The sequence below is a fragment of the Lissotriton helveticus genome, chromosome 1_1, assembly GCF_964261635.1.
Source record: "Lissotriton helveticus chromosome 1_1, aLisHel1.1, whole genome shotgun sequence".
Lineage (NCBI taxonomy): Eukaryota > Metazoa > Chordata > Amphibia > Caudata > Salamandridae > Lissotriton > Lissotriton helveticus.
Genome location: NC_136057.1, coordinates 844,939,047 through 844,955,863, shown reverse-complemented (window position 1 = coordinate 844,955,863; position 16,817 = coordinate 844,939,047). Strand labels below are relative to the sequence as shown.

General features: G+C 44.3%; 1 protein-coding gene across 1 annotated transcript in view; it reads right to left on the bottom strand.

Moving 5' to 3' along the window:
* Positions 1 to 12,690, bottom strand: part of HCFC2 (host cell factor C2) — a 168,422-nt gene extending 155,732 nt beyond the window's left edge. The window contains exon 1 of the mRNA XM_078674976.1: positions 12,484 to 12,690. Within this exon, the coding sequence (XP_078531102.1) occupies positions 12,484 to 12,646 (163 nt within the window). The 5' untranslated portion in view covers positions 12,647 to 12,690. The remainder of the gene's footprint in view (positions 1 to 12,483) is intronic.
* Positions 12,691 to 16,817: the final 4,127 nt, after the last annotated feature.

Genomic DNA, 16,817 nt, shown 5'->3' with positions numbered 1-16,817 from the left:
CTTAGAATAGGAATACATGCGTGGGGTTCCAGGGTGGGACAGTTGATGAGGGAACGGCGACATGTTGTGATCGTCCTTGCTGTGTTTAGCAGAGTTGCCAATAAAGAGCTTGTTAATGTTCTTGGAGTAAGAGCCATCTTTACAATCATCCTGGGGTCAGAGGAGTTTAGGGCATTTTAAAGTTTTTGAGAGCATGTGTAAACTTTTTGAGGACAAAATAGTGGAATGTCAGTCCTGGGGTAAAAATGCCTTGTGCTAGAAATAGTCCAAGACTGAATAAGGCATAAATACTAAGATGTGATATTATTCATGGACAATATAATGAACTGTTCCCATTGAGTACCTGCATACCGTCCACCCTGGCTGCTCTTTACAAATGTTTTTACCTCCGAGTTGAAAAGGATAGAAGCAGTGAATGTACACAATTTCACTGTGGAACTGTCATTTAAACTTCAATGATTCCCAGTAAAATCTCCGAATAAAGTCACAAGCTGTTTCTGTATTACTTGAAATTTGATTTCGGACCACATTTTGAGTTTTCGGTGTGGCTGGTAATATATGACATGTAAGCTAATTTGTAGTTTGACACTACCCTTGTTTTAGCTGGTCAATAAGTGTGTTTAATTGGGCCTAATGCACACTTGGATGTTACAGAGCAGTCTACTGTCGTGGGTGATTGAGTCTCAGGCGCTGTACATGGAATACACCACTTTATAACAACTCATCAAATTAGTGCAGTGCTCTTGAAAGGAAGAGAAAGCACACTGCTTCCCCCAACAAGGATCAAGAATCCCAGCATCTTTCATTAATTTTACTAACTGTAATTTGATTATTGTTGTCATGTGCCTTGAATTTGGTAAATTTGGATGTTACAGAGCAGTCTAGAGGGCACAAAGTAAATATTGCTTCAACTCTATTAAGCTCTATTAACAAAGCTATCAACCAATCAAGGGAAATACTCAAACATTTCCATAAGGTGACTAAACCGGAAGACAAGTAAAAATAGCCCTGTATTACTGATCGATACTACTTTGACCCGCATACTTCTTTTCAAAGTTAAAGTTAAAATTACAAATAAGTCAAGACACATTTGCAAACTGACCCAGCCACACTGCCTCTACCCCAACCACCATCAGAATTCCTTTTCTCTACATTTAAAGCCATGTAAAATCAGAAAAAACTAAATGAGAAGCAATCATCCAACTATCTGTGGGACATCTGCCCAGTATTGAAATAAAATATATACCCTTGATGTTACCGGTCTCCAGGTATTGTAACGAATCCAAACTCACTGAGTCGAGGGCCCCGTGTGGTGTACAGACTTTGAACTTAATCCTGGCTTTGAAGGAGAATCAATGGAGTTCTTTTAAGGCAGGTCAATATGACAGTATTCACTTCATCTGCATTTCCACTTGTTGGAGCCTCTCAATTAACTTTTTGGGTGGACTTAAATAAGCCTCAGTGCCACAGTTCTGTTGTGGAATGACAACGTTCTTTCAGCTACACGCTGATTTGTTTGGAGCAAAGTAGATCTTTGTGGAGCAGGCAAAGTTTGAAATTGGTCAAATATTGCTCCTAGATTTCTTATGTTGTGTGCTGGGATTTGCATGGCCACCAATGACAGCATCTCTTGGAAATTAATTGGTCTACTCTTTGTGCCATCCCAGAAACAGAATTATTGTTTTGGTGCCATTAAACTGTTTGATTTTTAGCCAGATTCAATTATGGATATGACCGAAATGAATGTGTATTTGCATACATTTAAAATTGTTGATCTAATAAGTGTCATGCGTAACATAATACGATCATTGGGCTATCCCGTTTGGTACTCCACATGCGACCCACGACTCAGTAGATTTGAATTCTCCTTCAAAGCCAGGATTTAGTTTAAAGTCCTGTCTACCACATGAGCCTCCTTTTGGCAAAATAACCATAGCCACAAGGGAAAATTGCTCAGATCTTTGAGATATCACTTCCCTTTTTCGCACTCACTTTAACGGATAACGCATGTCAACTGGACTGAGGCATGGTAGTCTCCACTTGTGTTCAATAAAAAACTCTTGACTGGATGATTTTCAATAAGAAAAAACACTTGTTAAGTCTACAAAAAGCCATTGGAGCTCCTTTGAATCAGGGATTCAATTCAGAGTCCCCGGCTTCATGTAGGAGTTTGTTTTCAAAATGGCTTGGCTACCTGTAGGTAGTTCCTCCCACAACCACAATGCTTCCACTTCACACCATTCTTCAGTCAGCCAACAATAACTATCTGTTATGTTATGTTATGTTATGTTAATAACAATTTGTAAAGCGCGCTAACACCAATTGGTTTCCTGGCGCTGTAAAGTAATTGTATGACAAAGGCAAATAAGCTTTCAGATTCAGTTTGATGGCCATGGACAATGCACTGCAAACTAGAGGTAGGGTAGCCACTGAATGTTTGACCCAGGTTCGAGCCTGGAGCCTGGCTCTGGCTCAGCTGAAGTTCCTGAGGGTGCCTCAAGTCCATAATGAGCCGAGCTTCTGCCTCACAACCTCACTCTACCTTTATGCAACAAGGTTTGGGCAACGGTAGGGACAAACTCGAGCTGGACAGCCTAAAGCAAATAAAGCAAGCAAATGGAAAGCCAGAAAATGTGAGTTACAAAGCCAATGTTAAGCAACCGGTTGAATGAATTGCTGGTTAACGTTCTGAATGTCCCCAAAATGTATTAAGCAAACCTAGGCTGTGACCTAAAAAGTGGTAAAACAAAGGATTAACATTTGAGATAAAAAAGGAGAGACAAATAAATACCCATCAAGTGGCCCATTTCTACAAAGTGAACCTAGATAAATCGTGGTTTCCTAGTTAAATTGTGTGATCTTAGGCAAACATTTTATTTCAGACTCCTTTTTAGGTTGAGCCTGGGTAGCACATGCGCTGTTCTGCGAGGCATGCTGTATTGGAGTATTGTACTTGAAGTCCTGCCCACTCTCCGCCCACATTTTTCATTGGCTTGTTTCATTGTCCTACGTAAATGCTGGCGTTTGATTCCTTAATAGGCTTGTTAGTCCCTCTTTAGTACTGCCTTGTCTTCATTTGTACCCTTCCATGGTGATTGGCCCTTTTACTTCCGTTGGGACATTGCCTTATTTAGTCTGTAAGCAATATTTTCTTTAATGAGTTTCTTCTACTGCATGCACAACGTGCTTTCCTTACATTCAGCGCAACTTGCGCACTTTCACGTCCAAGCAGCCCCGGACAATAACGTACACTTCTCTGAAGTGAAATAGGTCTCGCATTTACACACAAAGTGGTAGAGGCAATGACAACTGAGCAAATATTCATAGGGTTCAGATCCCACAGTGAGAAGATAACTGTGATGACAAAAAAAGTAGTTCTTACACATTGATGCGGTTATAAATTCTTTTTATTCAATATTTAAAACACAGCAGCCAACCACTTATTTTGGTTGGTAACACTTTGTCCTAAGTGTATACTTTTTTGTCTCCTCCTTGATTCCTTCCTTGTTTTTTTAGTTCTGTTCACGCTATGCCATTATGGGCATTTCAGCTTTGCTTTCAGCTGCCCTCTTTCTCCTTTTTTCTTTTCTTCCCCTCCCCTCTTAGTTTGCCATTTCTTGATTTCAAGTGGCTTAAAAAATGTTGTGTGGCATTTGAAAGTTTTTTGTCATTGTTTTGTCCATATGGTAATCACTGTGAGAGCTTAGCTTTTGTGCTTACCCAATTGGGTAAACAACTTCACAACTGTGTAAAATGTATTATTGCGGGGGTGGGGTGTTGTATTGTTAACGGTAAATCCAAGCAGAAGGGTGCACCAAAATTGGTCAGGTCTAAAGACACAGAAGGTCCTGCAGTGAGACAACAGTGCCCAAATTGCAGAGAGGCAGAAAAGGCTTGGGGGCGGATTTGGAATTGTGATCTAGGCTGGAAAAAATGTTAACTACTCGCCTGGGGCCCATACATGAGAAAATCAAATTGATAGAAGGGAAAGTGTCCCTGTTGATTGCTCAGAATAGCATCCAGACAAATGTGGTCACGGGGCACATAGCCAATAGCTTGGGGGTATCAGATATTTCCATTCCGTCAAGGGTTGCCTTGCCCCTAGAGAGAATAGAGGGTGGGACGCACGCATGTGAAAACCTGGGGGAACAAAGGAGGGTGTAGATAAAGTGCAAATGGTGGGGTCCAGGGACGGAAATGCCCCGAGGTTAAGAGTTACTAGGGGAGATATTTGGCATATGAGAGGGGGAACCGCAGTACAGAATTTGAGCCCTAACTTAGGCCCCAAAAGTATAGGGGGCATAGCAGGTAGAGCACTTGTACCACAGGAACTTGCGCCCGCCTCAGGTGAGTTCGTTAGGTGCACTGCGGGCTTGCCGCTTCTTGATCTACCGCCGGCATCCTGCCCATACACAATAGTCTTGACAGGGGTTCTGGCCCTCAGTGGAAATAGAGAAGAAACCCTGCGAATGTTGATTAATAAGGCGGCCCACTGGTTGAACAGAAATGTACATGTTAACATCGCAAACCAAAGGCGCATACTAATTGCGAGAAGGGTGTCCTGGATTGGATGTAGCAGGAAGAGCTTTCCGAGAGACACTGTGATTTTAAATCTTAGGTTTCCAGGGCTGGTACATGATCTCCTCACCCAGTGTAAGGGGTCCTTCCAGGAGGAGGGCGGATCGACTATTAGAATGTTACCACTGGAATTTTTTTAAAGGGACACGATGGGAGCAAATATTCATGACAACCAAAGGAGAGATCCAGTAGGACTTGCTCGAGGGGCTCTCCTGGTTCCGCTAACTAACCGGTATGCCCCTCTTGTTAACGTTTCGGCGGGCCCTCGATGATATAGATTGACGTGACAGGCGCTCCCCAATCGGGGATGGCCACAGATTGGAGTGCGAGTCTCTCAATGCAGGCATGGGAGGGATACCCATGTCAAAGGCCAAGGAGTTTATTTCTCCGTCTTTTCCGGGAGACCGTTGCGGGCCCGCCACTGAAGGGAATACCCAAGTAACTACTGTACCTCCCAGGCCCATTAGTTGCCCGACATTAGACGGCCCAGATGTCTTTAGACAGGGTAATACTGAGATAATCTCATGGAATAAAGCTGGGCTCTCATCCAAAATATCTAACACCGAATAGCTAGCTTATATAAAGAAATTCCAGGTTATCTGCCTCCAGGAAACATGGGAGATGGATAGTAGCGTGTTCTCTCTTGAGGGGTAACAAAATGTATTTTGTACCAGCACGCAAGGTAGCAGCGGGAAGAGCAAGGGGAGGCCTGATTACATATGTGGATCTAAGGCTTATGGGGAGGTGGGATGATTTGGGTTGGGACTCAGATTTTATGCAGGGGATTAGACTGTGTATTAAGGGTTATAAGTTCATTGTTATTAATTTCTATAATGCTGTTTTAACGGGTCAACCCACAATAAGATTGAATGAATTGGAGAGCAGGTTGGCAGGTATACAAGATCACGGGGAACGGGTGCCCCAGTTGGTGTTACTTGGCGACTTTAACTGCCACCTGTGCCCAAATGTGAAAATCATAAGGGGGATTGGTCTTCCTGCCCACTGGAAGAGAGTCCGCATGTAGAGCACACAAGAGAGGGAAAGGAGTTAAAAAAGGTGTTAGGTACTCATGCCCTCACACACACCATGGACCTGATGAAAGTAGGAGAGGATGGTTTGGTCCACCCAACCTTTAAAGGTAGAGGCTGTGACCCTTTTATTGATTTTATTTTTGTTTCCAACACGTTAAAGCGGTGGGTTTTAGGTTTTGAGATACATCTAAGTATCATTAGTGATCATAAACCTCTGGTCATGTCATTCAGGGACCCATATTTATTTAAGCATTCTGTCCGACTTGGGGAGAGTGGCACGATAAACGCCACTGATCAAGGGAGGATGCCTAGATGGTCTCAGGTGGATGGTGAAGACTTTTATAGAGCCTTAATGGCGGACAAACAACAGTATGTGTGCAAGTACCTAAACCCAACAGTGGACGGGGCAGAACTGGTTAAAGCCTTTGAGGGTGTCACCAAGCACATTGACGGTCTACTTAGGACTGAATCTAACAAAAAGGGAAAGGAGGACCATAGGTTGTTTGACCACGACTTCTCCCTTGCTTCGAAGGAGCTGAAGCTAGCACTAAAAGCAGTCCCTAAGGACAAGACAAGGGTGTCCACATTTAGGGCTCTCTACAAACAGTAAAGCGATGCAAAACCTCCTTGCAACAGCAGGCATGGGAGAATCTGAGGGAAGCGGTCGAGTCTAAGAACACGACCGCATTCTGGAAGGTTATTAATGACCTCAGCTTCGAAGATGCTAATAAACCAAGGATAGCAAATCACATTTTGCCAGAATCTTGGTATGGGCACTTTAGCGGCCTATACAATCAGGGGATGTCAGAGGACCCACCAGTAGTTGAGGAAGGGGGCGAGACTGCGGGCCATACAACATTTTCTTTGGGCGAGATAAAGGCGGGCATTGAGGGTCTGACAAGGAATAAGGCCCCAGGGCCAGATGGGGTTCCCCGACCTTTTCCTGAGTCAGGCAGAACTTTGGGCGCCTATATTGACCAGGGTTATTAATGCTGCAGTAGATTCGGGTATGCCTGCATCCTGGTCCACAGCTACAATTGTCCCCATTTTCAAAAAGGGAAACAGGGACAGCCCACTGTATTACCATCCCATTTCTCTCATTGACGTGACAGTGAAAGTTTTAGGCAGGGTTATCCTCAACCAATTATTGGATTGGGCAGAGGAACACCATATAATCACTGACACGCAGTATGGGTTTAGGTCAGGAGGATCAACTGCCTATCAATGTCTCAATTTATATCTATTGGTAGCCAAGTACACTATTGCTAGTCAAGAGACTGTGTACTTGGCTTTCATGGACTTGATGGCAGCTTTCGACCGGGTGAACCGCAAGAAATTGTGGGAACTCATGGGGGCTCTTGGCGTGGACCCTGGTCTAGTAAATATTTTAAGAGCACTACATCGGAATACTTTCGCCCAGGACAGATATAATGAGGGGGGGAGCACTACTGATCAATTTCCTTGCTCAAGAGGGGTAAGACAGGGCTGCATTTTGGCACCTTTCTTATTTACCCTGTATATAAATGGCCTAGAGCAGGCGTTAGATGCTCTTGGGGTAGACTCACCAAGGATAGGAACAAGAGGGATCCCCGTTCTGCTTTACGCAGACGACACGGTGCTTCTCGCGTGGACCCCTCGAGGCCTACAATGCCTGATAGATGGCTTTATCTGTTTCATGGAGAGTCTAGACCTGTCTGCTAACCTTTCAAAATCATGGAGGTGGGAAAAACCCCGAAACGGAAATACAAATATATGATTGGCGCTCACTGCCTGGAAAAAGTACATTCTTTCTCATACTTGGGGATTTTATTTGATACCCGTCTTAGTTTTAAAGCCCTGATAGATGAGAAATGTCGCACTTTAGCTAGCTGCTACGGTGCAATTATGAATTTCGCGCGTAGGTTGGGCCGCTGGTCACTGGAACAAATTTTGAGATTGTACAATTCGATGTGCTGTGCCAAAACACTCTACAGTAGTGAGGTCTGGGGTTTTATTGACTCACAATTTCTCCAAATTAAAGAGAATAAATACCTGCGGCGGCTGCTGAAAGTCCCGCAGACCACCTCGTCCTTTATCATTCACGAGGAATTGGGTGTCAGTCACATTAGAGACAGGCTAGAACTAAAACCCATTACATATTGGATCAAAATCTGGGCAAACCCTGAGGCCATATTAACCAAGAAGATTATCATGGATTGTGTTGCTCGTGACCAGGGCAGGAACATCCCAATAGCTGAAGTATGTGAGGGAAACCCTGACAGTCCTGGGCTGCGCAGACTATTTTAACCACCCCAAAAAATTGTTACCCCAGGACAAGGCCCACATTAAGGTGGAATTCCAGAAGTATGTGGCTTCCAGCAGGAAAGTCAGCGAGGTGATCGAACCCTCTGTGAGAGCACACCTTTTGACCAAATCTTGTGTGGGTATTGAGCCTTACTTGTCTTTGATTCACAATGCCCATGACAGATTTTTAATGACACGCTTCAGGCTAAATCTATTACATCATAGTTTAGCGGTGCCGGCAGGTTACACCAAATCCACAGAGTTAAAGGGCCTGTGCGGCTGCGACCATCGGTCTCCGCAGAATACCTTTCACTTTGTTTTACTGTGTCCCTATTACGCGCGCCCTAGGAAGCTATTTTTAAAAATCATTTTTAAAAAGGCTGGTTTTAAGCAGGCTAAGGTGGCCCTACTGTTCTTGAAGTTGTCCACAGAGGTTTTAACACTTTGTTGCACCGTAAACTTTTTAAGGTCGGCACTGAGACTTAGAAATACTAGAGGAGAGGGGTGATTATATTGGGCTCTAATATTGGCAGGTTAAAGGTCCCAGCAATGAACTGGGTGGGTGAGAGTACTTTTTAAACAGGTGATTATTTATTTGTGTATCTTGTTAGGAGGCTGTTTTTTACATGTTAACACTTTATTAATTTGCGTTGATTCTTTTATAACAAGGATATTTATTAATGACCTGCATAAGATTGATAGAGGAGAAGGGGCTCTATTAGCGAACGGCTTGCATATGTATTCTTGGGCTCGGTCATTGACATTGTGATATTTGATTGTTTTTATAAATTGTACTTTTATGGTATTGTATTTTATGCCAAATAAAATATATATATTGATTGTATTATTGCCTATATCTTAAGGTACTTCTTTGTGATCCTTGCATCAGAGACGCTGTCTTGGTTGTTTTATTTAGGTGGATCATGATTTGGGTTTTGAATATAAATGATCAAAATTCATGTATATCTCATAATATTAACATTTGTAAATATGTTTTTAATTGTACTGTTTTTTTATTATGTTTGTATTGTTATTTGCAGCTCTGAAGAACCCGGAAGGATGAAACACGTAGGCTGCTGTGTTTTAAATATTGAATAAAAAGAATTTATAACTGCATCAATGTGAAAGAACTACTTTTTCTGTCATCACAGTTATCTCATCACTGTGGGATCTAAACCCTATGAATATTTGCTCAGTTGTCATTGCCTCTCCCACTTTGTGTGTTCATGTAACTGGTAGTTGATGCAGCAAGATACACCCTGCCACCATGTCTGTATGCAGTAGGTCTTGCATTTACAAGAGTTTGAGCTATTGCCATTGTAAATGACAATAGTTCAAACTCGTGTAAATGTGAGACCTATTGCATTGCAAATGCTTGTTCTTCATTTTCTCATATGAAAGCAATTTCAAATATGTGAGTTCAGAATCCGAGCTGTGCAAAAACCTATTCTGTTACATTTTAAAGACTATACCTTGGCTCTAAAATAATCTTGGCCACATTCAAGGTTCACGTGATAACTGTCTTGAATCTTTTTCACTAAAGGCATTGTCGCCAGCATGGTGATGTGGTCAGGAAGGGTTCTAAGTTTATGATTAAAACTATCAATTTTAATAAGTACTTCAGTGCAATGCTATAATGTAACACATTAATGTCAAAGCTTGCACCTGTTAAATAACAAACTTTTTTTAATTTTGAAGAGTTATTTTATTATATTTTACGTGTTGAAGAGACTTCATTATATTTTACAGGATGTTTGTTGTATGATCTATGTGGCAAACATTTTCAGGGCTTGGGTCGTACACAGACTCCAAAAGCCAGGTCAGACCATTAGCTCAGCTCTCCCTGTTAATCTGTTGGATGGTGCCCCTCTACTGCAAAATGAGCACTAAACAACCCTTTCAGCACTTGACGGATGAGGTGTGAGCAGTGCAAAGCTTTTCAGAGAGGTAGTGTGGAGGGGTTCAGAGTGAGACTCAGCTGCCAAACAGAATGCAATAATGATTGTCCAATCCAGTGTTGTTGTTTATAAAGGAGAAAATGACAGGCCACATAAGGGAATAGACATATGGGCATAGGATTCTATAACGGATACTACATGGAAAATAGGCAAAAACGTAAAAGGCTTAGAATAATGTCACATGCTCACTCTTAATGGCATAATCAGATGTCTATGTTGGTGGCCATAAGCCAGTTCTTCAATGCCCAGAACTGACAACCCCGCCATAGCTTTTCCTGAAGCCAAATGATTTCCAATATCTAGTGAGTACAAATTCGGGAGTTCTAGACAAATAATGGCACCTAGGGAACTTTCACTGCATCACCCACAGTATCCACAGGGTACAAATACGTGCTACCCACCTCTATAAACCAGCTACCAGATGTTCTAATATTAGAGACACTTTTTACATTCAGAGAGGCAACATGAGTAAAGAGAGAAAAAAGAATTTAAGTAAATCAGTCAAGTACACAGTAATGGTGAGGTAATTTTCTTTATCCTTTATGTTTTTTTATTCTTCTTCAGTGTATACAAGAGCACAGCCAACGTGTTTCACCCAATCACAGGCTTTCTCGGGGCTGCAATATGCACGAAATATAAATGTATAACATACAATACTTCCTTCTTGTTAAAACATACTGTGAATTACAGCATCCTGCAAACAAAAAAAGTTCCAATAATATTACTTATACAAACAAAAACCATACACCATGACACAGAAATTACAAAGTTCAAAATGAAAGACAAGGAACTCATAATCCACAATAACAAGAAAAAATAACACTGTTGACAAGTGGACTAAGAAAATATGATTGAAACCACAACTGCTAATGCAAGATCCTATAACAAGATGCATAAAACAAATCGATTTGAGGGATATTTGAATATATTTTAAAAGAGAACCATTATTGCAAACAGAGCACTTGAGATCTTTATAAAATGAAGGACTGGAACAGTGCTTAGAGTGTAGAGGCCTTCTAGTGAGGGTAGGTATTCTGCAGGTGATAACAGAGGGGAGAACACGGGTGGTTCAGCTAAAGCCAGACTAAACAGATAAACTTGGAAAACGCATAATACCAACATTGACACACAGACACAGGATAACTGGAAATGGTTTAGAGCTCAAGTACTATTCCCTGAAGCAGCAGGAGACCACAGAGGGTGGGGCTATACCAGCAAACATGGAGGCGGTATGATGTTAAAGGAACATGGAGTCAACATGTGTAGAAGCAAAGTGTTGTAAGTGCTGACACAATGAATGTTTTGTTTTGAAAATGAAGAACTATGGTATTCTTAGTGTGCGATTTATCTGTCTGTATGCAGTATATAATTGCATTGTTTAAATAAATACAGTGCACGAAAAAAAGCCAGAATTTATTTTAAATAATGGTGTTGTTTGCCAAGTACAATTCCATTCCGTAAAGCAAGGAACATGTATTTCTAGATTCACATTAGACGACAATGAAAAGATTTCACCTAAAAATAAGGCTCTGTCTCACGTGAACCAATTTTGTTATGTTACTCAGTTCAGGACCTGACAGAAGCCACCGAGCAGTGGTCGGTAGCACTTCCTACATTATCCCGTCAAAACGGGCACGGAGAGCATTCTGTAGGACACAATACATCAATAAAGAACATGACACTCAAAATAATGAACGCCGTTAATCTCCCCTTTACGGAATTCTACCAACATCACTTTTTCGGAATACTCTAAATGGAAGCTTACAGAACTGGCGCTATACAACGCCGTTCATTGTACGTCTCTGAAAGACCGAGGTGCGGTGGTTCCGAACAGAGCTGTAATCAATTAACAATGTCTGTGGGAAAGCAGAAAGCGTGAGATAAGTTACTGATGTATGTGTAACAAACTACACGATTTCATTATTTAGTATATACTGCAGCGTGTTTTCATGGGTTATGGCTTTAGAAGCCTTTGCGTTTTGTAGTTATGTCTACTGAATTAGTGTTTTCTTTTACAGTTTTCGTTCCGGTAGGCACTGAAACCCACCGAGGGGATGCTGTCAGTTGGCCCGTGGGAGAGGAACAAAGGCAAAACCCCACATCTGTTGGAAGAAGGGGCGGGTCTACGGCATGTAAAACATGCACCAAGTAGAAAGATCTGGGGACATTTAAACAAAGCTAGGAGGAGGGACGGGCACCTAAGGACTGCACAGCTGGCACGTACGCACACCAACAGGAGGAGTTTTGAGGTGGGTGGGGCAGTTGAGTACAAACACCTGATGCCCCGCTCTATGCTTGAAATTCTTCCCCTCCTTGAACTCAACAAAGAACCTCGACCCCTCCCACACCACCACTGTCCCCGGTGTTTACCAGCCCACACACTTCTCCCATTCTTCTCTCCCCAGCATCCTTCCCAAGGGACACCCCATGTCTCTTCAACGCATCACCCGGTTCCCTGGCACAGATCTTTTACTGAGGGGAAGTTCAAGGTGTTATCCATGTAGTCCCTCGTAGAAGGTGCATGCCCCTCACCCCAGAAGGTGCCCTACTCTTCATACAGGCTTTCCATCCGTAACTCCGTTCTCCTTCCAGCTCCCCCTCAGGTGCCCAGTCCGGTGAGGTGTGCCTCTTACCAGTGTTATACACATGCAGCTCCTCGGCAATGCCCTCGTTGCCGCCCCCAAAGATGATCATCAGCTCCCGGATGGTCACCGCTCGGTGCCCGTGACGGGAGCGAGGCACGGGGCCGGTGAAGGAGGTCACCCGCTTCCAATTAAGTGGGGGACCTTCCGCCATGTTCACCGGTTCGAGCCGCCCCCGGCTGTCACTACCCTCTGCCGCCCCCAGGTCCGCAACGGGCTTCCATTGGGCACCTAAACAGATGGGGAACACTAGACCGCGCGACAGGCATTGCGCGGTCTGACGGGCACAGCCATCTTGAGTGTGGGTACACACATTGTTTGTCTGATAAGTGGGGGAAACGTCAGATAACAATCGATGGATTAACCTACGCCTAAAATGGTGGCTGACCAGATGCGGGTGTAGATGAGCGTTCTAGTGTTTGAACATCTGCTTACCAGATGGTGCTGCAAATGAAGACGAAAAGCGGAGGTACATGTGAACGGCCTATAGAGGTCTCTGGTACAACTAGAGGAGCAATTTAATTTTTTCAGTTTTATATAGCACGAACTTGACCCAAAGCGCTTTACATTATCGACGATTTTTTTTAGGCACGGAGAGATTAAATGATTGGTTCAGAATCCCAGGATGCTTGTGCCTCCGGCCAAACTCGAACCTGGTTCCTCACCTTCAAAGTCGGCCGCTTTAGCCACAAAGACGTGAACATACATACCGGGTTTTCTGATTCAGACGGGAGACTACAGCTTTCAACGCTGGTCTCTCGCCTCCGATTTCTGGATACAGAAGCCGGATTCCAATTGCCGAATCATGATCTGATGGAAACAAGGCAGCTCGAGCTTGGAACGATATATCTATCCTGTACCAGAGCCTTGCCCTTTATTCTTGGAGGGGGAGATCAGAGGCCTCGACATTTAACGTTTGGCAGTTTTACATAGCACATACAAAAACTCTTTTTTTTGTTTGCGCTCTTTTATGAAACTGCCAAAAATTTTATGGCAAGACCGGAGGCTCCTATTATGCTTTCTTATCTTGCATTTATTTTAACAGCAGCCAAGATAAGTAAAAAACTACAGTTCCCAGAGGGCCAGGAACACACTGGGCCATGGGAACGAGAAATAACGAGAATACAGTAACCAATCACAGTAGACCTATTAGATAAACACCCTAACTGACTGCGCAGCTTCCTCTTTTCTTGCTGCTCGCAGTCAGATAAGTGTCTATCTTTGCTCACAGTTATTTATATTTATTGCTTTTACATTTATTGTGCCCGTTTTCTTCTCATATCTGTTTATTGGTAAAGCGCGACCTCGCGCTACTGTTTTCACGCTCTCCGCGTGTATTTCTGGCCGGCTCCGGTGCGCTGTTTCCCCGTCCCCCCCCCCCCGTTTTGGGCCTCGCTTGGTTTCTTCCTTGCGCGCGCTGCTTCGCGCGTCTTCCCCGACCTTCCTCACCTCTTCAGGGCTCCTCTGGTTCCCGGCTCCTCTGCGCTTCGATATTTTCAGCTCTGCTGCTCTGTCTCAACTGCGTGTGAAGCCTTCTGTTGACGCTTCTGCTCGGCCCGCCCCCTCACACGCCCCTGCTCACATTTTAACCCTCGCCTACCTCCTTTGTTCTTGCTGTCTCAGCCTCCTAATGGAACTCGATAGTTCCTCTGAAGAAGTTCCTGCACAGGACTCCCAGTCCTTCAGGAAAGATTTGAATAAGTTTATTAATAATTCTGTGGAGACTGCAGTGGAAGTTTCGATGAAAAGAATGTCAAAAAACATGGAAAACTCCATGTTAAGCATCATGTCCAAAGTTTTGGCCCAATCTGCGGGGGAAAGCAGAAAAAGAAAGGTGGAACACTCTGCTCATTCTCATGTCCCTAAAAAAGCGTCATTGTCTTGCGAGTCTTCCTCGCACTTGATTGAGGACCCAGTTCCTCCCAGGCCTCCTGCTAAGGAGGGGTTTGTTGGCTCCGAGGGCAAGCGCAAACAAAAAGCCAAACATGCAGAGTCTCCTAGAAAAAAGTTGGTAATATCCACCATTTTGGACACAGACGATGATGATGATGCAAATTTTGATGACGCTGATCAATTATTTGACCTCTTTGACACTGCTGACCCTTCCCCCCCCCCTTCAAAATCTCATTCAGATTCCTTTTCTTTTGAGCCAGTCTTTGACTCCGAGGGCCTTCCTATGTTCGATCCCTCAACTATTCGACACCCGAATTCTACCGAATGGCTCCCTTCTCACCATGTCGGAGAGTATATTTCTGCCAGATTACGTCTCCCGCTGGAGGCCCCTGTGAGAGCCAGACTCAAATCTGAATGCCCTAAACCTTCTCTTCCCGACAAAATCACTTTGGTTCCTTCTATCGACCAACCTCTCCTCACTTTCTTTTCCAAGTTTGGCAAAGACCCCCGCAGAGGGGTGGACAAGGCTTGGTCCACTTGCCAGGACAAATTATTGGATGTTGTGGGCCCGCTAGCCCGTATTTTTGATTTGGCTGAATGCTCCCGCTTGGAAGGTACTGACCTTTCTGCTGAAGAAGTCTCCATGTGGGCCCAACGCGCCTTCTGTCTTTTGGGTAATGCAAATTCCGCAATTACACATGAGCGTCGCAAGGGTCTCCTGATCAAATTGGATCCCAAACTCTCCAATCTAGCTCCTATGGATCCTGGCCCCAAGGCAAACGGTCTCCTCTTTGGAGAAAATTTGGTGCGTGACCTCAGTAGATTCGTTTCTACTTTTGCTTCTTTGGACAAAGCCCAGCAAACAGTGAAAAAGGTTTTCGCCCCTCGGGTTTTTGGACGGGCCGGCAGAGGCAGGGGCCGCTCTTCCGGCCGTCCCTATCACCAAGGCTCCAGAGGTGCGTCCACCAACAACCAGGACTACAAGCCCCAATTCTATCCCCAACGTGGACGTGGTTTCCGTGGGAGAGGTCAACGAAACTACCGCCACAACTCCAACCAACAAGGTAAGCCTTTCTTCTTCCCCTCCTGTCGGGGGCCGCTTAAAACTGTTTCTTCAAAAATGGTGCACTCTCAGTACAGACCCTTGGGTCTTACACACGGTGCAGGGATTCCTAATAGAGTTCATTTCTCCTCCCGTTCAGTCTTCTCTTCCTCCCCCTCCCGTTTTTTCACTTCTCGTGGCATCTCAGATCTCCGCCGAGATCAAGGCTCTTCTCCAAAAAAGGGCAATTCAAGTTTTTCCCTTCGACTCCTCAGGCTTTCTAAGCTCCATTTTTCTAGTTCAAAAGAAAAACAAGAAGCTCCGCACAGTCATCAACTTGAAGTGGTTCAACCAATTTGTGGTTTATCGCCATTTCAAAATGGAGACCATTTTGCACCTGAGGGACACTCTTCGCCCCAACGATTGGATGGTCCGTTTGGATCTTCAGGATGCTTACCTCACGGTTCCTATTCATCACTCTCAATGGAAATATCTCCAGTTTCAGTGGGCAGGTGTCAACTACTGTTTCACCTCTCTTCCCTTTGGCTTATCATCCGCGCCCTGGTGCTTCACAAAACTCTTGAAACCAGTGGTCGCCTATCTTCGATCTCTTGGCATCAGACTAATTATTTACTTGGACGATATCCTCCTCATGAATTCCGACCACCAGTCCCTCCTCTCCGACCTGCGGGTGACTCGGTCGCTTCTTCTGGACCTGGGTTTTCTCATCAATATCGACAAGTCATCTCTGATTCCATCTCAGAACATGGAATTCTTGGGCTTTCTAGTGGACTCTGCTGCAGCGTCCCTGCGCCTGCCCCTCTCCAAAGTTTCCAAGATCAAAGCGGAGATTGTTTCCGTTCTTCAGTCCTCTCTTTTGTCTCTCCGATCCTTAGCGAGGATCGTCGGCCTCCTATCCTCCTCCATTCAAGCCATCTTCCCTGGCCCTCTCCATTATCGCGCTCTTCAGCGCCTCAAAATTCAACACCTTCGACAAGGCCTCGCTTATTCGGATCTAGTGTCTCTCGATCCCGAATCTCGTACCGAGCTTCAGTGGTGGATAGACCATTTAGATGCGTGGAACGGACGCACTATCTTCGCCACTGCCCCAGATCTTGTCTTAGAATCCGATGCAAGCCTGTCGGGCTGGGGCGCCCGATGTGGACCAATCTCGACTGGAGGTTCATGGTCCGCCGAGGAGTCCAAGTTGCACATCAACTGTTTAGAGATGCTTGCAGGTTCCTTTGCGATCAAAAGCCTTACAAAAAACAGGATCCACTGTTCTATCCTTCTTCGTATGGACAATGTTTCTGCGGTCCGCTACATCAACCATCTAGGCGGAACAAGGTCCAAACCCCTGGCGGACTTAGCAAAGAGTCTGTGGGAGTTC